The following is a 26,496-nucleotide window of genomic DNA, read 5'->3' as shown; positions in this document are numbered from 1 at the left end:
CCACTGCTGTGGGCTTCTCTGGGAAGTGTGTAGAAGTCACTCATTCCTTTCCCTCAATGAAAGTCCCTTCTTCAGGCAGCATCGTGCTGTTGTCCCTCTGCCACCAGTTTTTCCAGGCACTCCCACCGTGTGTAGCATGTCTGTGGTGCCAGTGTGACAGACGTGGTGACAACCTGGCCATGTTTGGGTACAGAGGCAGCAGCAGCAGCACTCCTGGCTGCCTGACAGTTGGCATCTGGCTGGACAGGAGCTCTGGGGCTCTGGAGAGGAGCCTGCTGCCCAAGCCATCGCTGGGGATGCATAGTTTGCATGCGCATGTTGTATGCACACATGGAAACGTTGTCCAGAAATACCCTGTGCTGTTTGGGGGCTGGAGTTTTAAATACACATCAGGAAATATCCAAGTTATGATTCACATGGCGCCTGTAACAGGACCCGTTCCTTGTGCTTCATAACAGTTTGCTCCACTGAATAATAAATACTATTAATTTTATGCCTTAATATAGACATGGCTCCATGTTCTCAGTCTGTGTGATGTGTTAAACACTTTGCCTTTCTCTCATTTCTCCTGGGGTGGGGAGGCAGAGCCAGGAATGTACACGGATGGGGTTTGGAGTGGAAGGGATAAGTACAAAAAGGTTAGTGCAGGAATAAAAACCTTGGCAGAGTTTCCCATCCTTTTGGGATTGCAGATTAGCACTGTGTCTACACCAGCAACCTTTGATATATTGATCATGTTATCATATTAGAGCTTTAAAAAAACCTGTCTCAGATGTTGTTGGAGCTCTGTGGGAACGTCGCCGTGCTCTTGCAGCTAACGAAGCTTTATGCATGAATTGTTTGATTCTGTCTGATCCCAGCCTTTAATCTACTTTTCCAAATATAATACGCTTGTCAAATGCGGGTGGTAGGACTGCACATTTGCATGGAAGCAGGTAAAAGCCTTCACTGTGAAAGAAGCAGCTGAAGCACCCCGTGCATAAATTCCTGTGCTGGGAGCATCGTCTGTGCCTGCAGCTCCACGCTGAGAGAGGAGCTCCTGTTCTGCAGCTGAGGAAATGCTGCCTCTGGAGAGAGTAACTGATAATGCTGGCACACGAGTCTCATGCCAAAAACTCCCCCTGCCCTGGAAATGTGTGTGTATAGGAAGAGTTTAGCAGTGCAGTGTTCTCTTTCCCAGAGTGTGCTGCACCAGGTGCCTGAGAAAGGACAGGAGGGGCAGGTTAAACATTTCACCAGGCTTTGCTCAGTTGGCTCCTGAGCTTCCTAAGCTGGAGTTGGTTCCTTTGTGTTCAGTATCCCTCAGTGGATTTCCTCCTCAGGGCATGTGTGATTCCTTTTTGTAATCTAACAGGTTTTATTTCTTAAGCAACCTCAGCATCTGTAGTCAAGAATCCTCAGAATTTAGTTGTGTAAAGGAAAACCTTCCCTTGTTTTTAACGTCCCCTTTCCATGTAGTTCCCATACTGGAAGAGACAGTGAGTGATTGTTCCCCACTCACCTCCTTCAGGCTCCTCATGATTTTATATCCCACTCTCATGTCCACCTTCAGTATTCTCTTTTACAGCTTCAAAACTGACTCTGTGGTTTGAGGACTGGGAAAAGCATTGAGGAGCTTTGAAAGTCAGTCCCTGCCAGGCACTTGAGGATATTCTTGCAGGGTTTTTTAGATACAGGTTAGTGGAATTTTACTGTGCTGTGTTTGGTAAGTATTGTCACGAACCTTCACTGCAAGAGCTGAACTGAGAATGGACTTGAGGGAGCAAGTACTGGAAAAGAAGGTATTTAGATTATGTAAGTGGCAGAGAAGGAAGTTTAAAAATTGGAAGAGAGAGGAAGCTGTGGGAGAGAATTTAGTTAAGAGAGTTAGTAGTAGCGGGCTTTCCTAGAAGTGCTTGAGAGCAGAGAGGTCTGGCTGATGCTGTGGAAAGCCTTTATGGGATTATAACAAGCAGCAAGGAATATGGGAAGCAATTAAAGAAAAAAGGGTTGTCTGCGTCAAACACTCTCCCTGCAACTGCCAGAGATCAGAGATCTCGTGTCTCTGTCAGTGATCAGCACTACAAACACTGGATCTGCTCATGTGCTGCCTTGGTTTCTTTTTTTGGGCTCTTATGTAGGTGTGCATGTTCTCACAAGAATTTGCTGCTCTGCTTTGAGCAGACTTTTCTCCTGGTGCCCCGTGCCAGGGGCTCAGCTGGGTCACAGCCCTGGTGACCTTCTGTGTCCTGGCAGCCAAGGCTTGGGAGCAGCTGTGTGCCCATCTGAGGTTTCTCTTCAGGATTAGTACCCCTTCTTGCTTCCTGTTTTCATACTGGTCTTTTTTTCCTCTCTTTCCTCACCCTAGCTAGTGAATAATGAAGCACTGGAATGCTCTTCCCAGGGAGGTGGTGCAATCACCATCTCTGGATGTGTTTAAGAAAAGACTGGATATGGCACTTGGTGCTGTAGTCTGGGCGAGGTGTGAGGGCATAGGTTGGACTTGATGATCTTGGAGGTCTCTTCCAACCTCATGATTCTGTGATTCTATGATTTTTTGGCATCTGTTAATCCCTTGCACTTTAGAGTGGGTCAATAAATGAATCCACAGTTGAAATTACTCTGATGAGGAAGGGGAAACAACGCATTTCTCGTTCCTCAGAGCTGGAAGAATGAGGCACAAGGCTGCAGGTCACTCAAGGCTCTGCCCCAGTACTTGCCCTCAGCACCTCCTTCCTTCCCTTGCCTCTCACATTCTTTACCAAGGGAGTGATAAAATTGTTCCCAGCCTGTTGTTACTTGAGCTTCCCAAAGGAATGGGCAGTCAGGCTGTGCAGGTCATGTGGAATAAAGTTGAGGAACGTGGCTTTTTTAAAAAAAAATGTATTTCTCAACCCTAATTACTGGTCATTTCACAGAGGGCTGTGCTGGGATGGAGGGGTTGTGCTGGGACTGTGCTCTGGCTGTCACTCAGTTCCTGCTTTGCCTTTCTGTGAGTGATTCATGGTGAATTTGGGTATTGTATTTAACACAGGGACACGCTGCAGCCCTGTCCCCTTGAGCTGGCACATCCTTGCCTGCTCCAGTCATCCCTGATCCATAGGATTTACGTCTGTGCTTCCTTCCAGCCCCTCCTGTGTGGGTGACTGTCACTGCTGCTTCAGTGTCCCCGCTCAGGGGTTGGAATAATTTCCTGGTGAAGAGCAAACAGCAAAATTCCAGCTACTTTGGGTTCCCTCCATGCAATTCCAGGTTGGAATTCATCAGAATTGTTGTCTGGCTACCTCACAATTCCTTCAGTGGGGATTTTCCCTCTCTGCAGAGTCAGCAAGTGCAGAAATGAGAGAAGTCAGGCACTGGCTGCACAATTCCAGTATGGCCACGTCTCTGCTGTCCAGCTCTGAGGTGCCTTACACAGAGCTTTGGAACCTGACAGAGAGCCAAAATGTCTCCTCATCCCCAAAACACAGCGTAAGAGGACTGTGTCCTTTCAAAGCAAGGAGGTGCTGGTTTCTTTTTGCCTTCTGGACGTTTTAATAGTGATAAAATTGGGAGCCAAGGCTCCAAAGAAGTGATGTTGTCAAGAAGAGGAAGTGCTGGCAGACCAGCATTGTGTGCTGAAAAAGGAGAATGTGGGGAGATGGAAATCATGGCAGAAAAGGTGGCCCAAAAGCGGAAGATATCCCCATTCTGGGTCATTAATTATTAAGCCAAGGGATGCTCATATTTTCACTGCAAGAGACAAAGAAATTAAGATGAGGCTTTTCTAGATAATCTTGCCTGTGAGCAGAATTAAGACATGCCTTTGGTAAGTCCCAAGGTTGGGGATGCAGTGGTCAGGATTTTATGTGAATTTGAGAGCTTTTATTTCTTTTTCTTGTGTGCAGAATCTTTTGGTGTTTGCTCAGTGGGCAAGAAGCAAGTGTGATATTTATGCATTCATAAAATAATTGAATTTTTAATGGTTCCTCAGGATGTTTGGATATTGGCACGGCATTGAAGTCACTGCTCTGGTGGGCTCCTCTTGGCCATGGACTCTAAAAATTGTTAATTCTCAATTGTGTAAGGGTGGTATATCCATAGGGGCAGTGATGTGGCTGTGTGAGAACAATTTTTCTCTTTGTTACACACACAAAACTAACTTTTTCCTCTCCTTACCTCTGTTCCAGTCTCTGTCTGCTGCTGTCTCTTCATATTGTTTCTCTTCCTGTCTGAGCTCACCGGATTCATAGCCACTGAAATGTAAGTAAAAGTCACATTTTCCCCTGTTTGTGTGCATGTGAATCTTTACAGCTTTACTGTTATCTGAGAGAAATATTCCTGTAATTTCACTAGGTCATTTAGTTGCCTAATGGGTTTGGGATTCCTTTAGGTTGAGTCCAAATTCTCAGACAATCATTCAGCTTTTTAATTTGCTAAAATTAATAGGCAAACTTGGTTCTGAACTATTTTTGATAGAGGAAGCTGTTCCAGACTTGCTTGATCCTTTATTAGCTGCATGCTGGATTGCATAATTAGCAGCATGGAGAAATGGATTGCATAAAATAAGAATTATTAATTTAATATCAATAATTGCTTTTTTTTATGATGCCAGAGCTGAATCTCTGATTCATGCAGGTAGTTTTATTAATGTGTGAACTTTTTCTTCTTTTGTTGAGCCTTACTAGGAAACCTTATTCACAGGTTTTGTGTCTGAGGACAAGATGCCCCAGGTGGTGTCAGCTGTGAGAAAATGGAAATAATTTCTACTTTTAAAAATTATTCATTGAACAAGCATGAAGTACTTATTAACACAGACTTAATCAGAATTTTATTTTTTCCCCCCCGTTCTCATGTTCTTCCTGCCTCAAAGTAAACTTTTAGTAACTCTTAACACATCTACCTTTGTTTTGGGCTCTAGGAAACCTTCTCCATCACCCTGCTGATGTGGCAGTGAGCTCACTGAGTGTGAGGCACAGTTCCTGGATAGTTGGGAAGGGTGAAACTTCTGTCAGGCTCACATGATGGTCCTGATAGCAACAGATGTCAGTGCTGAGCTAAAAGGCTCTGAAACTTTGCTCAGATTGACCATTTTGATAACCAAGAGGCTCTTGCATTGTTTTTGTGCAGCTCTGTCTTGGATCAAGAGTATAATTTCAGGAATAATGTTAAGGTTGACTAATGTTTAACTGAAGGCAGGAGTGTAATCAAGCTCGAGATCATTTTTTGTGCCTGTTGCACGTTTACTTCAGAGATGGTATCTCACATTTCTTGCTTGCTCACAGTTTCTTTGACTTCAGTTCCGTGTGTTTGCTTGTGAAATCCGGGGTCACCTTATCAGCCACTTCACAGAGCTGAGTTTCCTTGGGTTTCTTGTTTTAAAAAACAGAAAAGCTAGACAGGCTGCTTCAAGTAAAGCACTGCTTTTTCTTGCTCTCCTCATAGATCTCATTCTCTTGCCTGGTTTTCCTTTTTCTTCCAGTTAATGCTTTGCGGGAGGAATTAGTAATATTTACCTAGTTTTGACCCAGTTATTGGAGAGCACATCTTGATGTAGTGGCAGTTTCCTGACTAGAAATTCCTTTTTGAACAGCACAATTGCCTAACTCTGAGGAATCTCCTTGCTTTTTCCTTAAGAGGATGATGCATTTTCCACAGAAATATTGGGAAGTGCTGTAAGCACGCTCAGCTGACAAGTTCCTCATTGAAACCTCAGAGAGATGGTGAAGTGCCTTTCCCAGCAGGAGCTGTGTGGGCTGGAGGTGTTTGCAGGCAATAAAGCAGCAAAGTTGGGGAGAGGGGATGTCACACAAGGGTCTGGGACAAATGACTGCAGGAACCTGATTCGTCATGGGCTGTCCGACACAAAAACTCACACAAAAGAGTGGGAAAACCTCCTTCTGGTGAGTTACAGGTCACCAGATTCTTACTGGGAATATTCACCCCCAGCAGTTGTGAAAAGGCTCTCCCAGAGCAGCGGAAATAGTTCAGAAAGTCACTTCAAGTCCTTCCCAGTTCAGCCACTTCGAAAGCGGGAGTAAACTTTTATTTTCCATTTCTTACTCATTGGTTTCCCTTCTGAGAAACCCAGTACAAGTTGTTGTGAGCCTCTTGTGGTTCCCTTTCAGTCAGGTATTACTGGCAGTGAGTTGTGAGGCAGCAGAGCCTCATCACTGGGAATAAGAATTGGGAGCTCTGCGTGGTCTGGAACTTGTGAGAGCTCTGTGCTGCCATTAAACTGGGTAATAGCAAATAACAGGGGAAATACTGCCTCAAAAAGGTTTCTGAGCCTTTCTGAGCTTGTTTTCCCATGATCCAAATACTTGCAGATACATGGAAGATTCCTTATGTGCAAACTGTTGAGCTCTCATCAACTTTTATTGCGAGCTTCAAGGTGTTTTTTTAATATTAAGAGTCTCCTACAACAGATACCTCACCCAGACTGAAGTTTCCCAATGCCAGCCAGGATCTGGATGATTACAGGTGTGCAGTTACATGGGATGAACTTCCCTGCTGTGTCACTGCCAGCTGTGCTGTGAGACTGCATCACTCTTTCTCCTTTTGTGTCGTATTTCCCTTAAAGCACTCGAGAGAGCCAGGCTGGGTGGGGAGAGCTGCACCATTCTGATGGCAAGGTGAGCACTTGGCCTGGTGCTATACATCAGAGACGTGGCAGGCTCCCTGCTGAGCCCTCAGAGCCTGTTCCACGGAGTTATTGTGAGTGGGGTGTGTGCAGGGACAGCTCCTTCAGGGCAGGGGTGCCCACAGGATTCCCTGTCTCACCCTCAGCACCGAGAGCTTCCCTCGGTGGCTGCACTTGAGGCAAGAGGTTGGTGTGGTTTGTTCAGCTCGTGCTGCAACATGAGAAAAGAAGAATCTGCTCTGCACCACACTGACCCCAAGCACTCACAGGCTCCTGCCCACTGCTGCACTTTCCTCCACGTTCTCAGGAGTGCAGCAGCCTCAGTGCCTGGCGTTACTCGAAATCTCCGTCTTGCCCAACTTCAAAGCTGTTTTTCCTTGAGCAGCCCATTGTGGTAGCGTTTACAGTCTCAGCTGCTGAAGGCTTGTCTGGGTGGCAGGGAGCCAAGAAATGACACCCTCATCTCGAGGATCACAGTCATAGCCCTAAACCCAAACATTACCTGTGTGGGGAGGATGGAGGCTGTGTCATGCCTCGTGTGGGCATTTCTAATGAGCATTGGGGCTGGGGCTGTGCTCAGGAGCTGGCTCCGGTTAGGAAGTCAAAGCAAGACGCTGCAGGAAGCTCATGGAAGAGGTAACACACTCCAAAGGCACGTCCTATTCTGCTGCTGACGGGTTTCCTGGGGAGACCAACCCTGAGGAGGGTAGAAAACTCCCAAGTTGCTCATCTTCCAGATTTATCCTATGACCCTAACAGGCCTGTGAGCAGCCATGAAGGAAATCCCAGCTTGGCACTTAGGTGGGGCTGCATCCTTCCCAGGAAAAGCACAGTGAAGGGCTGGTGAGGGGAAAGAGCTTTTTTCTTTTCTCAGTCACAACCCATCATTGCCATTAAGGGGATGGTGAGTTTAACTCTGGAAGTCAAGGGTCCTCTTGATTTTTAGGGTTTTTTTAGTCCAGACTAAGAGTGACTGAAGACTTCGTCCAAACTTCAGGCATTGGAATGTCCCCATCCCTGGAGGTGTCCAGGGAACACCTGGATGTTGCACTCAGTGACAAGGTGGGGATGGGTCACATGTTGGACTCGATGATCTTGGAGGTCTTTTCCAACCTAAGTGGAAACCAAGAACCTTGATGAATCTCCTCAATTCTGTAGATAAAGAAAAGGAGGTCTGTGCTCCACGTTTGAACCTCTGAAAGATGAACAGCATCAAACGCTCTTGTCCCACTGAGCCAATGATTCAAGTGGCTGAAGAAATTAAGCTGAAGGGTTAAATGTGTCTGCTTTTTCCTGGGCAAAACCAACAGTTGGCTGAGTTGGGAGTAATCTGAGGGCTGGAATTGGCTTGTTCTGCCTTTAGCAGCCTCCTTATTCCTCTGCTGCTGTGTTGCAAATCAGAAGCGTAGAAATCACCCCTCTCTTTTCTAATTAACTCAGATCAGTGCTAGACGTTAATAGCTGGCAAGATGATAATCTCACTGTTTTATCACCCTAATTAGGTCATGAATTATGTCCTGTAAGATCAATAATAGTTTTCCAAGTATTCCATCATTAAGAATTAAAGATGTAATTAACTAATCTAGTCTGCCTTGCATTGGCAGCCAGGGGAAGGGGTAGGAGGGTATGAATGTGGTGCTTGTGGTATGAATGTTTCTGCTCAACACTAATTCATCTGCCACAGCACACTGTAGGAAGCAACAGACTGTTCCTGGCAGTGTTTGCTTTTTTTTTTTTAATGTAATAGCAGACAAAAACCTGTCTGAAGTGACAAGTTTGTTAATTGGAAAGCTGAGCCCCCCGCAAGGCAATTAATTACTTAAGCAGAATATCTGCAGTAAAATTACTGCCTTTTCATGAAAGCATAAACCATGAATCATGGAATATCCTGAGCTGGAAGGGACCCACTAGGCTGATCAAAGCCCAATTCCTGGCCTGAAACAGGATAGGCCCAAGAAGGCTGTCAGGAGTGTGGGAGGAAGCAAAACTCCAGGAGTTTCAGGGAGCAGTGTTCCTTGTCCACACTGGATTCATTTGCATGCCCAGGACTGATCCTGCAGAGCAGCAGGATTGTCACCAGACCTGTCTTCAGAGGTTTTTTATCCCACAGCTCTCCAGAGTGTGTGGGGTGTGTTTTGTGGCTCTCAGCCCATGGAAATGGTACCAAGCAGCAGAGTGTGGTCCAGCTGCAGCAGGGGCTCCTTCTGCTGCAGACCCTAATCTGGGAGCACAAGCCCAGGGATGCCACAGTTCCTGTGTCCTGCCACTGAGCTGCAGATGCACCTCCAACCCTGCTGGCTCATCCACTTGAGGCAGATGAAATGCTGGAGCCAAGCAGCCCAAGCACAGCTTTGTAGGCAAAGGAATTGGAGTTGTAATCCTGCTCCTGCCACGGACTGACCTTGAGACAGAGACTTTCCTGCAGAAGGATGTAATCCTCAGCAGCCCTGAGAGAGGTAGGCAGGTAAGAAGCTTAATTGATGTTTGTGAGGCAAGGTGGGGATTACCTAAGAGGAGGTGCTGGAGCTTTGTGCAGGGTTGCTGTGCCCTGTGTGGGCTTGCAGGAAGCGGAAGGTCGTGTCATGATGTCACCTGCGATTCCTGACTCAAGTCTACATTGACGTCTTTCGAGCCCTTCTCCTTCTTCCTGTCTCCTGGAGAGCTGTAATTCCTTCCTTTGTAGGGCAGCGTGTTTGCCGTGCTCCACAGCTGATCTGGGACAGGCACCTTCACACTGAGGAGCTGATTGGGATGCAGGAGATGGCAAATGGCAGAGCAGCAGACGCATGACGCAGGAGAGAGTTTGCTGACCTGCTTCTTGTTGTTTCTTCACACAAATGGAAAAGAAGATTTGTCTAATGCTCTCTGTTCCGGCACCACTGAAAACGTGGTGATGCAGGAATCTCAGCATTGGAGGGTTGTGTTTCTGGAAGGTGTTTGATTAGAGCTGAAAGGGCAGGTGGAGCCAAGAGGGCTCACCTGAGAAAGTCTTTTGAGAAGCTTTGGGCTTCCTCAGGAAAGAATAATTATTTTCACTCTTAGGCATGGGGTCCTGGAGACCAGAGGGTGCCTCCTGGCAGTTGGAGGACAAGGTAAAGTGCAGCTTTCTGGAGGAAGTGGCTGCATTTTCTCTGTGGCTGATGACTGAGGAGGAGGCTGGCTGATTGTTTGCTGTGAAAGGGGGAGAAAAAAGGCTCAAACCTGAAGCAGGGCCTTGGGACAAGGAGGACATAGGACAAGGCAGATGTGTTTAGAGAGCACCCACACAGTGTGTGAAGCTCTGGAGGGTGAATGCAATGCTCACCCTCAGATCCAAAGGCTCTTCAGCTGTTGAAGTGCTGCAGTTAGTGGCCAGAGCTGCCAGGTGGAAAGAAATGACTGTGGAGTTTTTGTTTCTGGGGAAACGAAGCTGTTGTGTCATAAATCTGAGACCTAAAGCACAGGGAACAGGTCTGACTTTCTTTGGGTAAAACCCTGGAGCCGTGGCCTGCCCTCTGGCTGCTGTGGCCCCCTTGCCTGGGCCCTCACGTGCCATTGGCATGATCTGGCCAAAGGGTCCCTGCAGCTTTTTGCGTGGAACGCTGGAAGTTTGTAAGCAGACAGGGTAAGCAGCCCAGCAGCATCACTCAGGAATGTGAAATATTTCCAAGTGGCTCTTTCTAGAAGTGAAGCAGATTCCTGATGTGTGGATCATGGAGAAACTTCCCTGCTGTTCCTCGGGTCAGTGGTGGGAGGCTCTTCGGGGGTGGGAGGTCCAGCTCTCACCTTGTTGTACTTCCAGAGCTCTGCACCCTCACCCTCCTTCATGTGCTGCTTTTATTCAGATATTCCTTAGTAGCCGCCAGGAAAACACCAACTCCTCGTGTTTGGAGCGGGTACACCCTGCCTTTGGAGTCACAATATGACCAATATCACTGCCTCTCTCTGCCTGGCCTTGGGTTTTATTTCCTTTGTGACCATCCCAGATTTACTGGGACACTTTGTATTCCAGGACAGACACCTGTAAGTTAGAGTCAACTTCTTTTCTTCCACCAGAGATGTTAGTCCTTCAGGGAGAGTGGCTAGAGGGGGTAAAGAGTGCTTTTCCTGACATCCCAGGAGAGTGATTAAACAGTAGGAAGGCTGTGTGCAATTTGGCTTGGTGGCCCTGGGCAGGAGGATGGCAAGGGACATGTGAGTGCCAGCCCTTTGTCCCCCAAACCTGGGTGCCAGTGGTTCACTGCCAGGAATAGCCTTGACCATGGAAATTTGCATTACCTGTGAGATTTCCAGAATTCAAATACTTCAAATATTAGAGGAGAGAAATGTCCAGTTTGTTGAAAACAACATTTCTTGTGAGGTTTGCCCCGCTGAGTGCAGCCTGTGGTGTGTTGTCATTGTACCCTTGGTTCCCCATGCTGAGAGGGAATATCAGTGACACACAAAGGATGCACTTTGGAGCTGGATTTGTCAGCTTGGGCCCTCAGCAGGAGCTGACCATGCCATGAGGAGGCAGTGGCTGGGCTGGGAGGGAGAACAGGATCCAGCTGGCTGGGTGCTCCATGAAAGGTGAGGCTGTGGTTGAAATGTGGGGAAGGAAAGGAAGGATCACTGTACGAGCTGCCTGATGTCTGTGCAGTGATAGATTGGGTTGTGAAATTTGGAACATGAGCTGGAGAGGGGCAGAGGGCTACTGGGTGAAGAGGAGGAGGAGGAGGAGGAAGTGGCAGTGAGCCTTGCCCAAGGGACAGGCTGGGAGCCACTGGTCCAGTGACTGGGCTGTGGGACAGGAAACCAGTTTGCTTCTCCTGCAGCTCATGGGCTGTGTGACCTGCACAAGCTGCCCTACTTCCCTGTGCCTCAGTGATCCAGCCAGCAGCCAGGTGAGCTCAGCACTTGTCAGAGCTCCCACGGGCTCCCCCTGAACAGTTCATGCTCTGATTTCTGCCAGAGAAATCAGAAATTTCTTTCTCACTCTCTCATCACCGACGCGGCTGGAGCTGCACGATTCCTGACAGGTTCAGGGTTAGAAATCAGCAAATACAAACTCTGGCAGTGCTAGGGCTTTTCTCCAGAGAGCTGGGATGTTGGGCTGAGCTGCTGGAGCTGGCTGTGCTCTGCCAGCCCTGCTGTGAACGCTCCTTTAGCCAGGAACACCGAGGTGGCACTGCTGGGCATCCCTGGGCATCTCGGCCAGCACAGCCCTGGGATGGAGCCCGGGTTTCTGACGTGGGCTGGGGCTGGGAAATGGATGGGGGCACACTGGGGCAGCACTGAGAGGTGCCTTGCTCTGGGGGATTAGTGCCCGTCCTGGCTGGGGCTGCTCCTCCCAGGCCTTATTTGGATATATGACTTAATCCAATCTGCCCAATCTGGCAGTAATGAACACGTAGAGGAGAGAATGCATTCCACCCAGGAGGAGAGGGCTCAGCCAAAAAGCTGCTAACTAGGTCACTGATGAGCAATCTTTCCCCTCCCTCTGTGTCATTTTTATTAATCACTTGAAAAATAGGTTGAGTAATGATTGCAAGCAACCTGTCAAGCCAATTAAAACCAGAGAAAGGTAGGGCTGTGAAGCCGAAGACAAGTGCTGTGCTGGTTTTAAATGAGTGTCTGTAAACCCCACTGACCTGTGAGTAATGGCCTCCAAAAAACCTGGCAGCATGTGTGTTTCTCAGTGTGAAGGTTTGTTTCTTCTGCATCCACAGGGCAAACAGTTCGTCGTGGCCCAGAGATGTATCACCAGGGCAAAATCTCTCTGAATCTGTCTTGTAGCTGCCTTACTCTGCTTTGACTCTTAGCATGTGGACTCTCCATTGGGGCTTGTCAAAGAGTTTAGTGCACTTTGAATGTAAAATAAAAATGCTGCAGAGCACTTAACTCGTTTTATTTTATGTAATTTGCCTGAATCTAAGCTCCCATAGCTTTATAATCTGCCCAGCTGGAAGATAAATTGTCAAATCTTATTTGTTGAACAGGGAAAAGAGCTTCTAGGTAATCTCAGCATCGTCTCAGTTCAATGGGGTGAGTCTCCCCAGAGTGGATTCTCCAGGACCATTCAGCAAATCCAGCACTGGGGTTGTTTTGGTTTATTTTTACGTGTCGGATGGATCGTGTGTGCCAACAATAAATATTTATACTCCTGCATTCCTCTGCCTCTCTATCTGTGTTTTGTCTCCTGTGAGATGCGTGCCAGCACTGTGGGTGCTATGAGACAACATTACTCTTTGGGAGGCTGGTGCAGTGTGTGAGATCCTGCTGCCCAGGATGTTTCTGCCCATCTGTTCCTGGCTCAAATCCCCTTCTCCTCAATTTTAGTCACCACTTTTGCTTACCATTCATAGCCTGAAATGTGATATTAAGGAGAGGAATACAAATATGTCCTGCTGCCTTCCTTCTCTTGCTGCTGCTCTGTCAGCTGGGTGGCAATAACAAAAGGCAATTAGTGACACAAATAAGCTTTCCTGGGGGTAGCTGAGAGCAGCCTTTCTCTAGAACTATTTGTGGCACAAGTGGAAAAACACATGCTTCCCTCCTGCCTAAAAGGAGCAGCAGCCCAGGGCAGGGAGGGGTGGATCAATAACCTGCCATCTCTTCAGCATTAGGCTCTTGTTTTGTAGCACCTCTGAAACCTCAGGGTGGAGAAGAGTACAGGAAGCACAGAACAGAAGTTTTGTTTTTTACTAGTGCAGAACTTACTTAGAGTCTCCTGCACTTGCCGAGCAAGGAATCAAATTAAGCCGTGATTTGCCCCCGTTCCATCCTGGAGAGCTTTCCCTTCTCTCTGTAACTCTGCTGTAGCCATCACACAATCAAACCTCCTCTTTCCAGTCTCCTTTTCCCCCTCCCCATGCAAGCTGTTGGGTTTTCCCTGTGGGAAGCAGCCCTGAGCCCTGTGTTTCTGCCCTCCAGAGTTAATGAGCTCTACGTGGATGACCCAGACAAAGACAGTGGAGGGAAAATAGAAGTGAACCTGAACATCAGTTTGCCAAACCTGCACTGTGAATGTGAGTACCCTTTCACTTAGCAGCTTTTCTTTGTGCTTTAAGTAATACTTGAAATGAGCCCAGGCTGGTGCAGTGGCCCTTCTTCTGTAACAGGATGGAAATAAGTAGCTGCAGCCTCTGCCAATATCCCATTGCTTTCTGTTCCAGGCCAGGGCACCTGTTTTCTTGGACCATGTGTTAGTGGCTGATCTCCTTCACTGGCTTCTTTCTGAATCTCATTTCCTTGCTTTTTTTATTTTATTTATTGTTTAATAGCAACCTTTTGGTGTCTGGGAGCAAGAAACCTCCCAAGTTCCGTTTGGAGCTGTGAATGCACCAGCTGGTTGTTGGCTCTTCCCAGGTCTCCTGCCTTGTCTGCCTGAAGTTGTTCTGTTTGTGTGATTGGGAGTGCAGGCAGCTGCCAGGACATGGGAGGTGTATTTGTGTCAGATAGGCAGTGTGAAAAGTTTGGTTACAAAGCTTTTCTGGTATAACAATTTTTGACAAAGGGCATTATCACCTTAGTTTAGTCAAATGTCAGGAAAAAAGGTGTGGATTTTTTTTCAAGTGAAAGCAATACATACTTTTCCTGTGCAACCTTCCTGTTAGTTATTTTGTTTGATTTTTTTTTTAATTATCTTTTCCCTCCCACCCCTGCAGTGGTTGGACTGGACATCCAGGATGAAATGGGAAGGCATGAAGTGGGTCACATTGACAACTCGATGAAGATCCCTCTCAATAATGGGGATGGCTGCAGGTTTGAGGGCCATTTCAGCATCAACAAGGTCAGTGGCACTGACAGTGGGTGAGGGTGTGCTGGCTGGGGAGATGCTGGCAGGATCCATTTGTAAAAATGAAAGTTTGGAAATCTGTGTCTGTCCTGCCGTGTTGTGTGTGTTTATGACCCTGGTCAGACAGAAATTCAAGTCAGTGTGGGGAGAGGAGGCTGCATGGCCAGACCCACAGGGAATGTGTTAGATCAGGGGTTTGCTTCACTCTCCAAAGCAGGTAATGGAGACAGAACTGCTGATCAGGGAGAGCAGCTCTCTGCAGCAGCCCCATGTCCAGGGGATGTGTGAAAACCCTGCAGATGCCAACGGGCTCCTGTGTTTACTCCTCACGACTTCTGCACCTCCAAACCCCGACTCAGTGTGGAGAGGACTCTGGCAGTGGCTGCATCCCAGCTCTCCTTTGTTCTGAGAGCTGCAGAATGACAGGAATGTTCCCTGCTGGAGGGTGCCAGGCTCCTGCTGGGATGTTTGGAATACAGCACGTGGCCCCACGCATGCTTGCTGGGGATGCTCTGCTTCTGTCTCAAGGAATGAAAATCCAGGCCTGGAGGAGGCTCCTCTTTGGTCTGGGTGTGTTCAAGATTGAATAATCTTGCTATGTAATGCTGGAGATGACTTGCTGGGGTGGGGGAGGCACTGGTGGGACCCAGTGATGTCCTAAGAAGGGCACACCCTTTATTCACTCCTCTTGGTCTACCACAGGCTACAAAATCCTCCTTCCTTCTTTTCCTCCCAGGTCGTGTTAAAGCACATCTAAAAATAACAGACAGGACTTCTTGCTGATTCTGTGGCATGGAAAGGATTAGAGATTTAAAAAGAGGATTTTTTTCCTCATCTCCAAGCCACCAGGATGGCTGGCAGCTGGTAGTCCACAAAACTGGGAAAGGGCTTCTGGAAAGTTCTTGCCCAGACAATTCCCAGAGCACAGAGCTGAGGTGCCTGGGGGTTTGTGTGCTGGATGTGGTGTGTCCTGCTCACAGAGCAGCCCCAGAAGGGGGTGCAGAATGTGGCAGTGAGGAGCTTCCTCCACTGCTCATTTGTGTCTCATTTGGTGGCTGGGACAGCTGTCACAGGCAGGGGAGCTGAGCCAGGGCTTGTGGCTCTGGAAGCCCAAACCTCTTGTGTGTGACCTGGCAGTCTGCAGTGCCTTGGCAGGAACTGGACAGGCTGGGAGCTGGAGTGGGACCTGGCCAGCCTTGGGAACCTGACCGGGGCTTGCACTGGGGTGTTGCTGTCCCAGCTGCTGAGGGAGGACAGGGTGACAGTGAGATGCTGGTGTGAGCTGCTTGCTGCAGGGCCTGACGCCCTGTTTGCTCAGCTTGTTTATGACACAGCTGGTGTCCACACCTGAAAGTGCTCCCAGGAGTGCGCTGCTGTTCCTCAGGTCATTAAATCAGCTTTCCTGAAAGCACATGGAAGGGCATGTGGCCTCCCATGGCCCTGCTGGTGAGGTGTCTCTGCAGAGAGCAGCTGGGCAGCAGTTGTATAACCACCCTCCCACTCCTGCCTTGGGCTGTGCCACATTGCTCCTCAGGGTTGCTTCATTTCACAACCTTTTCTCAATGGGAAAATATTCTTGCACCCTCCATGGCAGTGATTGAGCTGAATCTGCTGAAGGACTTTAGGGCTAGTGACCTGAAAAGTGCATGCATGCAGAGTGGTGCCATCAGAGAGACACCAGGGCTCATTTTCTGTCTTGGAACTGAGCCTTTAGGTGAAACTTTTGCTTTTCAGTTCTTTGTATTTCCATCCACTAAAAAAAAATAAAAGGAAGGGCTCTTGCTGGCTCCTGCCAAGGGGAAGATCTAGGTTAGTTTGTATGGGATGCCCACATGGGTTTGGTGGTGGATTTTCTCTTTATATAAAAGTTATTCTTGCACACAATCTCGGAGGTAAAGTTGCTCATGACTGGTACCAGAAGAGAAATACATCCCCAGCTTCCTGGGCTGCTCTGCAGCAGTGGGCCCCTTTGCAAACGCCAGATGTGGGAGTAAGACATTGAGCAAGAGAGACAGGAATTTTATTTTAATAGGGATGAAAGACATAGCCTTAAGTGCTGGGGAATCCCTGGAGCTGGGAGTGACCCACTCCTCATCCCCTGGTCAGGACCATCAGCAGTGTGGGGTGCCAGACTCCGGGCTGCAGGACCCAAGTGCGGTGGTGTTGGTCAGCTGCAGGAAGGTATCAGGGATTCTCCCATCTTCCTGGATGGATCCAGGCATTCCCGTGTCACAGCACAGAGCCTGGCAATGCCTTGAGGGATAAAATGTGAAATCCTGTCTTCCCTGTCGTGGCTAATTTTAGGTCCCTGGTAACTTCCACGTGTCGACGCACAGCGCGACGGCGCAGCCCCAGAACCCCGACATGACTCACGTCATCCACAAGCTCTCATTTGGGGACAAGCTACAGGTGAGTCCTGAGACTTCCCTGGCTCCAGGGGAATGCAGTGAGAGTGGTTTAATGTTAGACTCTTTGGTTTTATGGAAGGCCTGGGTGTCCCTGCAACGTAAGCTCGAGGCTGGAAGAGTTCCCAGCTGCCACCAGCTGGGGCAGGAGCAGTGTCCAGTCACAGGGCAACTGTGCTGTGTTCTTCTGAAACTCAGAGTGCTTTTGAAAAACTCTGTGGAGAGAGTTAGAAATGAGGGTTTGTGGCTCAGCAAAATCCTGGTTTTAGCATGAACACAGCAAACAAACCTTTCTGCTTTTGTGGAGGAGCAGTGATGCACTCAGGGAAGATGTGCTGGCTACTGTGTTCACCACAGCAGCAGTCAAGCTCTTTTTAATTAATTCACTTCACTCTACCTGTATAGCAGACACCTATTAGTCAAATTTGCTCTGTGAAACACAAGTTAGACTTAGCACTGCCAATTCCCTGCTGGGAAGAAGCTGAATGCATGCACTTGCCCAGTGGATAGAATTTCACCAGGTGCTGCAAGTTATGTAATATTACCTGATTTCTCAATAAGGACAGATTACAGCACTAGCCTACTTCCAAGGAGCTGCCCTCGCAGGTGGGAGTTCCACATGTGCACACCCAGCTTGAGACTCACCCTAAACATTGCTTACCCTTAGTCTCTCTGTAATCTTCTTCCCTCAGCACAGACGTCTCATTAGTCTGCTCCTTGTCCACCCACTTCCAAAGCCCTTTTTCATGCTAACAAGTCTCAGTGTTGCTTTGTAGTCTTCTGGTTCTGCTCCCGGCTCCTTTTAGGAATTATCTTGTGTGGGAACGAGGAAATATTAGCGTATAAATAAGCTTGGCTTAATGTCTGTAAAGCACACTGAGATTATGAAAAATAGGAGGTGAGTGGTAATGGGGAGTTGTGCAGCCTGCGTGGGAAATGGGTGCTCTGAGGGAGCATTCCCATTGTTTTATCGTGGAGCGCTGGGGAAAGGCAGCTGGAGTGTGAATCAGCATGGAGGAGGAGCCTGGAGAGACAAGCAGCAAAGTGTCTTCAGTTCTTGTGGTGAGAAGCCTGTCTGGCAAACGTGGAGTTGGCTCCTGACTGGGGCAGGTTGAGTATGTTCAGAGTTGAGGATGACTGCTCGTGGTCTGAGGTGCTGCAGGCAAGCAGCAGTTCAGCAGCACAAATTAAAGAAGGATATCTTCACCAAACAGGTGCTACCACGACTCAGCAAGTGTGGGGAGCTTTCAGTCTGCCTAGGTGCACCTTTGAATATTTCAGGCTGTCTCCACCTGCTTTGATGTAATAAAAGCTTATATTCCTTACAGAGGGTGAGGAGCTCCTCATTCACTTGTGTCATGTGCTGGGAGTTTGTTCTTTGTGGGCTGGGGCTGACTCTGCCACAGTGATCCACTGAGGGACAGGCTGTGTTCTCCAGAAAAACCAGTCTCTTTGAAGCAGAGATTTAAATATCATCTGGCACTGAATGAGCTTTGAGTCTTCATCAGTAGTACTTTGTGCACAATTGTGGCAGACTTCCTGCAGATTTTTCATCCTCATTTAGATGAGATCAGCATGAAAACCTGCAGAATTAAAACTCACTGCATGATTTCCTGCATGTCAGGTGAGCCAGTAAGGAGAGGGATGAGGAGAGCAGGAGATGATGCCTTTGTACTGTCAGGGGTGGACAACTCTCCTGACAAGGTTAAAGCCAGGATTATTTAACACCATAATGTAGAAGTCAGTAGAAATTATGACTAAAAATGCAACATCTCCTATTTCCACATCTCTCTCTTTACTGGGTTACCTGATGGCCGGAGGTAAGAACTCATTGGTTTGAATTTTGGTCTTGATGAGGGGAAAATCCACCAGAATTTTGAAGCGGACCTTAAAGTCTCTGGTGCAGATATTCTGTAAGAGACTTCTTAGCTGTATCAAGAATGGAACACAACACTGTAGCCCACTCCAGGGGCCTCCTTTTCTTCTTATGCCTTTTACAGCAAGTAAAGAATGAACACATCCTGCAGATGTAGTATGGGAGTGGTGGAGGTTGTGCGTGGTTCCAGCAGAGCAGAAGGCCTTGCAGCAGGATCAGCTGTTGCTTTTGCTCTGCTCCTGTTCCCAGCACCTTCCAGTTGAGCTTGCTGCTGATTTTGTCTGTCCAGAATTTCCTTTCTGCTGAGCAGAACTGGTTCACTTGCTGCTTCCTCCCTCATCCACTCTGTAGTGTTTGGAACAGGGAAATGCCCATGAGGATGAGACAGACACGTGTTGAGGGGGTCTGGGAAGGAGATGGCAGTGCCCTGTTGGTGAGGTGAAACTGTCACACCCCTGACCAAATCCTCCCTCCAAACTCTTCTTCCCTGTTGTCTGACTTAAGGTCAGGAATTTCTGGGTTGTGGAGTTCTTTGTACCTTGTGAGCAGCACAACCCCTGACCTACAGCTGCTGCCATGGGCTTTTCCCTGCCTGGAGAGTTCACACGTGGATCATTCTGTTGCTGGAGATCAGACTCCAGGTCACAGTGTGTGCAGGGCATGGAAATGCTGTTATTGTGGGCAAACAGATACTCACAGGTCTGAAACCAGCTGCAGGAAAAGCTGAAGGGGTGTCAGTGTTGGGATGTGTCCTTCCATCAGCCATCTCCAAGGCTGATGAGTTGTACAGACCCAGCTGCCCTGACACCAGCCACCTTTAGAGGAGAAAACTGCTGAGTTCTAGCCCCAGTGTGACTCCCATCTATTTCCCTTTCAGCCTGATAAAATTAATTTCACAGTTACCTCTGCAAAGCTCTTAGGAAATACCTCACGGTGAAAATTTCACAACTGGCCTCTTCCAACTGCAATTCCTTTAGCTTTGGAGTGGTTTTGGAGTTTCATCTCGTAAGATGTTGTGAAATCAGCTTTTTCACTTGGAGCCAACCACTGTGATGATGGTCACTGAAAGATATTTGGGGTCATCTTTCACTGGGTCGAGGCTTTGTTTTTTTGGAAGGGTTGAATCAGGCTGGTTACAGGGTAGGGAAGCAAAGGTCAAGAGTATCAAGTCAGAGCAGAGTTTCTTCATCCTCCTTTTTGCTTTCCAGGTCCATAACGTCCACGGAGCATTCAATGCCTTGGAGGGAGCAGACAAGCTCAGCTCAAACCGTGGGTATTCCTGGGCACTGCAGCTCTCAGCCACCCTCTGCAGGAGGGAAAGCAGGGCCATTCATGCAACACTGCTGTACGCTGGTCTTTCATTTGCTTCTTTAGCCAAAATCATCCAGACATTGCTGGCTGACATTTCCATTTCCTCCAGTGCTTAGCCCAAAAGGTCCTTTGCAGTCCTTGTGGAGTTTTTTATCCATATCCTGTTCCTGTAGTGTCCCTTTGCTGCTGTTACTTCCGCCAGAACTTTGCCTTGTACTTGTGTTGCAAATTGCCTTGAAATTTCTGCTCTGTGGATGGCAAGAGGGACATTTTCATGGCCCAGCACAAAAAGGAAAATTCAATGCATGCTACAGTTCAGTGTGGAGAGTTGTCTCTTAAATGTTCAGGCTCCTCCAGGACATCAGTCCTGTCCATTCCTTGGAACAAAATTTCTGTGGCTGTTCCTGAAGCTATACAGTTGTGGTTTGGGGTTTTTTTACCTCCAGGAGCCAAATGTCATCGTGTTACACTTGGCTAGAGGATCCTTTAGAGATGTCGTTTAGAATTCTGTTTTAGAACTGCTTTAGCAGACACAAAAACTGGAATGAGCCATTTAAATAATGAAAAAAAAAAAAGTTAAGGAGCTGTAGGAGAAGGGAGATGAGAAAGCAAGAAAGAAATAGAAGTACACAGGTTGTGATAGCTCAGGTTTTTTAGTCAAAATGATCTCAGTGGGCTGCAGCCCTAACCTCAGCCAGTTCCTGCTTTAACCAGGCTGTTGGTGAGGTGATGAAAGTGTTACCATTTATAGTTGCAGGCAGTTAGGAAGGTTGGAGTAACCCAAACCTTGGGTGGGTTGTGGTCCTGCAGAAGTGGTGGGCGGCTCCTGGTGTCACCCAAGCACCCGCCAGAGTTCTGAGCAAAGGGCACAAATGTGGCACGTGGAGCTTTGTCCCTGAGATAAGGAGGAGGGAGTCACCCTTTTTTGTGACTTGTTCTGTGGGCTGGCTCCTTTCTCTCAGTGCTAACATGTCCTTCCCTTCCTTCCCTGAGCGCAGCCCTTGCCTCTCACGACTACATCCTGAAGATTGTGCCCACGGTGTACGAGGACATGAGCGGCAAGCAGCGCTACTCCTACCAGTACACCGTGGCCAACAAGGTAAAGCAGCAGCTGCCTCTCCACCCACAGGCTCCTCTCTGCACCCCAGGGGATGCTCAGCCACCGTTGCTCCCCTCCTGCTGCTCTCTGTGCCCTGTGGGTTTGTAGGTGAGCAGTAGCCTCTGCTGGGAGAAGGAGGAACTGAAGCTCCTCAGAGTGGGGCTTTTCCTGCTGCTGGAGTTTGCCAGGCTTGGGAGGGTTTGTGGTGGTGGTGGTGCTTTCATTCCTCTTCTTCCTCCTGGTGTGCTCACCTGTCAGTTTAGCTGATGAGGATTTCTGTAAATTGTGTGGGAGGTGTTTACAGGCTGCAGGAACTCCCGTTGTGCCTGGCAAGGTGCATCTCAATGGAAACTGTAATCCAGCTGAGCACATGAAACATCACTGACACCTGGTTTTAGTAACTAAACAGTCTCGCTTGTGATGGATGGACGAGACAAATAAATCAGCAGAGTTTTTAGCTTTTTACAAATGTTTATTTCAGACATTAAGTCACTGAACTGAAGCAGCAAATATGTGGTGGTTCAGTATTTCACAGTCCCTGCATTATGATAGTGAATTATCACAGAATCCATTAGTTTAGAAAAGATCCAAGATCACCAATCCTGATCAATTCCCACCTTGTCACCCAGCCCGGAGCACTGAGTGCCACATCCAGCATTTTAATAATTCAATGTATTGATTTTTTTTACAGAAAAAAAGGACCCCTGTTTATTCTTTACAGTAGAAAGCATCTTCCAGTTGAAAATTATTTGCTATTTGGATGCTAAATGAAAGTCCAAAATCTGTTTGTAATATCTACTTCTAGTTTGCCCTAAGTGATAATTAAGCACACACTCTCCTGGACTACGTCTCAGGTTAATGTTCCTGACTGGTGACTTTTGGGCTTGCTTGTGTTGTGTGTCCCAGGGATTTGGACATCTCCCTCTGTTCAGATTACAGTGTATTTGTTCTGCTTAATGTCACAACTGCTGTTCTGATAAGACTCCTGTGACAGGAGTTCTGAAAGTAATTTGGAAAATAGCAGGAGCTTTTGACACTTCTGTGAGCTTGGCTGCAAATTGGGGCGTTCAGCCAAGTCTGACTCATTAGGGCAGGAGTGCTGGTGGGGAGAAGGGGAGAGGAAGGCAAAAATGAGGTCAGTTCTGTCAAAACTGAGGTGCTGAGAAGCACAGCTGTGCTTTCTGCTCCTGGTGCTTCCATCCTTCACACTGAGCAGTGGGAAAGGGAAGTGGGAAGCCCCTGGACCAGTCTGGCACAGAGTGGCTGCTCTGAGGAGAGTCTGGAGGGTACAAACTCCGTCTCCTCTCTTAGCTCCTCTGTCTCCTTCCTTCCCACAGAACCACTGTCCCAAAGTGAGCTGCAGAACTCCAATAAAAGCCTGAAAATGTCATGACTGGGGTCTTCTGCTTCTCTTGTCATCATGGGATGAACCACCTAAAAATAGGGAAATTTGGGATTTATATAAGATTATTGAAGATAAATACTGCCTCACCATCACACAGAGAGCAAAAATAATTTTTCTTTTGTGTCTTTTTTTTGTGTCATGCTCACAAGTGTCCTGCTGCTTGCTCTTTTTTTTATTTTTCTGAAGTATTTGAGGCTGTCTTTGCCTCTTTGTGAAGTAGAATTGCACAGGAGAGGAGATGTGAGCTGGCACCTTGTCACAGGGCTGAGTGTGGCACTGGGCTCTCCTTGGACTCTGGGTCCCAGCCTGCTTTCCTGGGATTTCTCTTCACCCTGTGAATGTCTGAAAACTGATACCTATCTCCACTGACAGCTCAGACAAAATATTATCTCAGGAAGATGTGGCTTTAGTTAGCAATTTAGTGCTAGTACTGGGCAGTGTGCCCTGCTGGGTGCTGTCCTATGGCTGTGACTGGACCTCCTAGGAAACAAATGGATTAAAGGAGAGTGGCACTGGAAATCTGGAAGGTGTCTCTTCCAAACCAGCCTGGGATATATTTTGAACTTTTGCCAATATTTTTCTGTATAAAGTTTCATCCTGGCTTTCAGCAGGAGTTTTAAACGTGCCTTGAACATGGTTCCACATGATTCATACTAAGAGGGCAAAGCATTCCCGTTGCCAGTGGGGAGAGGGCCTGACAAAGGAATGCAAGGACAAGGAGGGATTTTCAGCTTCTTACAAACTAAATTCCATCTGTTTGGTGAATTATTTATGTACAAAATATAGACATACATGTCTATATGTTGTACATTATGTCTAGATTTACAGAACTAAAACTTCACCTGCAGCCAGGCTGTTTGTATTTAAATAGAGCAGATCTAGGATGGAGAATCAATGACAGCCTTTCTGTTTAGTCCTGTAACTCTGAATGAAGGTGAGAGTAATCACCATCACTGTCCCCAGCTCCTTCATTATCAGGCTGGAAGGAGATTGTTTTCCTCTCTGATAAGGATGGGAGGGGAGCACTCACACAGGAATTCACTGTTTGCTTCTTTCCATCTGGTCACTGCTACAAAACAGGGGGGTGAAGGCCAAACCCACAGAGGCAGTTTTCTGGCAGACACTCTCTGGAATGAGCTTGCTCACATTTTGTGCCATTTTCCCCTGTTTTTGCCCTGTTTTTCCCCAGGAGTACGTGGCCTACAGCCACACGGGCCGCATCATCCCGGCCATCTGGTTCCGCTACGACCTGAGCCCCATCACAGTGAAGTACACAGAGAGGAGACAGCCTCTGTACAGGTTTATCACATCGGTGAGTCACCCTAACCTCTCCTTCTCCCTTCCTCTGCCTGCCTTTCATGGCCCTCCTGAGCCTTTCTTGCCCAGAGGAGTTGAGTTTCTGCCTCAGGGCGTTGTGATGTGGGGATGCAGCAGCACATCACTGGGGTGCTGCTGGACTGGGAGGTGAGTCCAGTGCTCTGACAACTTGATTTAATAGCTGGGCACAAAAAGAAGGGAAATTAACCCATTCCAGAAGGGCCAGGCTCTGTCTAGGCTCTCTTGCAGCATGCCAGAAGCTTGGAAGTAAAGCTGAAAACTGCAATAAACTGCTCAGTAATGATGAGATCAAATGTACGGAGAATCTAGTGTGGTTTGGATTGAAAGAGCCTTAAAGCTCATCCCATCCCACCCCCTGCCATGGGCAGGGACACCTTCCACTATCCCAGGCTGCTCCAAGCCCTGTCCAGCCTGGCCTGAGACACTTTGAGGGATCCAGGGACAGCCACAGCTGCTCTGGGCACCCCCCACCCTTTTCCACCCCAAAGTCACCCTGGTCTCACCTGAGAGTTTCCCTTTTTTCCAGTGAGGGAGGGAGAACTGTTAGATGACACAGAGCTGCCTTGTCCTTGCTATCTGCTGGTATTTGGGTGACTTTTACAGTAAATAGGAAGAAAACTGACACTGGAGATTTTATCAACAGCCACTTCTCTCCTCTCCTACAAGACACTGATTTTTTTTTTTACACTGAGTTTTACTTGGTGCTGCTGCTTGGCTTAATAAGGAGTGCCAGTTCCAGGTATTTACTCCTGAGTAGAAGTGGAAAAGAGCTGCATTATCAAATTCCAGAGGTGTTTTCCTGACAAATTGCATTTGGATGTGTCCAGAGAGCATCCTGCAGTCCTGATCTCAGCATCCAGAACAAAGCTGTGCTGGCCAAACTGCTCATTAGGCAAAGAGCTATTGAAAGATCCTCCAGAACTTTAAAAAAAATATAAAATGTGTCTTCAGGGAGTTGGCTTAAAATTGGAGCTGCAGTGAGCTGTGCCAGTGAGGCATAGTGGAATGTGAAGCACTTGATAAATTGGCTGCAGTGACGACGTCAAATTCTGATTTTTAAACTGTTTGACTGTTTTAACTGCAATTTACATAAACAGTGTGGTGCAGTTGCACTTCAAGATTTTGATTTTGCAACTTTTGATAAACAGCAAGTTCCCTTCACTGAACTTTAGACAGTGAATAGAATACGCAAATAACCAGATAAGGGGGCTTGAAGTAAAACCTAAATGTTGTGGTGAAAGACTTTCTCTTCTTAGCACATCCACTTGACTTCAAAAAATAATCCTAAAAAAGGTCAAGCATCAGCATTTCATCACTTGGCATCTCATTCTGCCTCTGCTTCTTTCCCTAAAATTGTTCTCCCAGAAGTTTCTTACACATCTTGTTGGGGGTGAGGGTGTGGAGGTGTTTTCATGGGAAATTATTTGATAGCTGGGATTATTCTTTAATTTTGTTGTCAGCATTGATTCACTGCTGATCTGCCATTATATGCCTATAAAAAGCATCCTTTTTGAATGGTATCCTGCTTCTGAGGAGCACAGTCGTGTGTGTGACATTGCCTTTCTGTCACCTTGCCAGCAGCCCTGCCTCCTCCTGTGTATCCACTGGTGTTTTCCTTCAGGCACCAGCCTGCATCCCACTCTGCTGTGATCTCCTTCTGTTCAGGGTGCATTCCTCATGTCACTGCTGGGATTATTCCCCTTCTGTGTCTCTCTTCCCTTCATCCTTTCATGGCTGGGCCTGATCCCACAGACCTCATGGAGCTGAAGGCAGATCACTGCCAATAACTCATCCCATTAAACGCAGAGAAGTGCCCGATGCCTTCCTCCCCTACGTATCAGAGCTGTGCTGATCAAGGAACATTGGGTGCAGCTCCTGTGCTGACCTGGAGCCCAGCACTGGTCACAAGCCCTCCAAGTCCTTTTTCGTCACCAGTTCTCAAAGCTGTGTGTGCAGGAGGCCCCAGTGCCAGGTGTGTGTGACTCATCCCCACTCAGCACTACAGAGCTCTGCAGATGATTTTATATTTTTTTTTTATTCCCCAGCCCCTTGTGCTGCTGCACTGAAGTCAGATTTTCCTGCCTGTGATGCAGAATCTGCGTGTTGGACGGGGTTTGTGTTTGTGGTGTGACATCTCCCGTCAGCTGAGCTGCTCTGAGCTGCAATAACCCAGCTCCATGGTGGGCACTGCCCTGGGGAGTCACCCTCTGTCACACCTGAGGGACAGCAGGGAGGGGCTACAGCAGCAGGAAAGATCCCCTGAAATTCCTGTCTTTGCCTCAGGCTGGTGCTCTGGTTTCAGCAGCCTGGATCTGCTGGAATGCTGAGTGTCCTGTGAAAGCCCCATTTCTGCAGCTCCTTGTTTCACTGGGCTCACTCAGTGTTCATATCTTGGTAATAAATGCACATGGCAAGGAGCTGTAGCTCTCGCTGCCTTTGCTCACCCTTGATGAGCTGTTTGTTCCTTCCCCTCAGCGCTGCTCCTGCTGCTCCTGCGTTGGTTTTTGTCTCTGACTCTGCCCATGGGGAGCTGTGTGGGAGCAGAGACGTGGCAGGGTGTGTGTAGTGTGGCACCAGTTCCCTTCTGTGTTGCACTTTTATAACGATTATCATGGAATTATTTAGGTTGGAAAAGACTTCCAAGACCACCGAGTCCCACCTGTGCCCTATCCCCACCTTGTCCCCAGCCCTGAGTGCCACCTCCA

General features: G+C 47.8%; 1 protein-coding gene across 1 annotated transcript in view; it reads left to right on the top strand.

Annotated features, from left to right (window-relative positions):
• The window catches only part of ERGIC1 (endoplasmic reticulum-golgi intermediate compartment 1), a 51,906-nt gene that overhangs the window by 22,870 nt on the left and 2,540 nt on the right, over positions 1-26,496 (top strand). Inside the window, exons 3-9 of the mRNA XM_030957309.1 lie at positions 4,149-4,221; positions 13,493-13,587; positions 14,227-14,351; positions 16,662-16,766; positions 19,847-19,907; positions 20,948-21,048; positions 23,643-23,765. Coding sequence (XP_030813169.1) covers positions 4,149-4,221; positions 13,493-13,587; positions 14,227-14,351; positions 16,662-16,766; positions 19,847-19,907; positions 20,948-21,048; positions 23,643-23,765 — 683 coding nt within the window. The remainder of the gene's footprint in view (positions 1-4,148; positions 4,222-13,492; positions 13,588-14,226; positions 14,352-16,661; positions 16,767-19,846; positions 19,908-20,947; positions 21,049-23,642; positions 23,766-26,496) is intronic.

The sequence above is a fragment of the Camarhynchus parvulus genome, chromosome 13 (assembly GCF_901933205.1).
Source record: "Camarhynchus parvulus chromosome 13, STF_HiC, whole genome shotgun sequence".
Taxonomy (NCBI): domain Eukaryota; kingdom Metazoa; phylum Chordata; class Aves; order Passeriformes; family Thraupidae; genus Camarhynchus; species Camarhynchus parvulus.
Note: the sequence above shows the minus strand (reverse complement) of the source record. Positions and strands in the feature narration are given on the sequence as shown.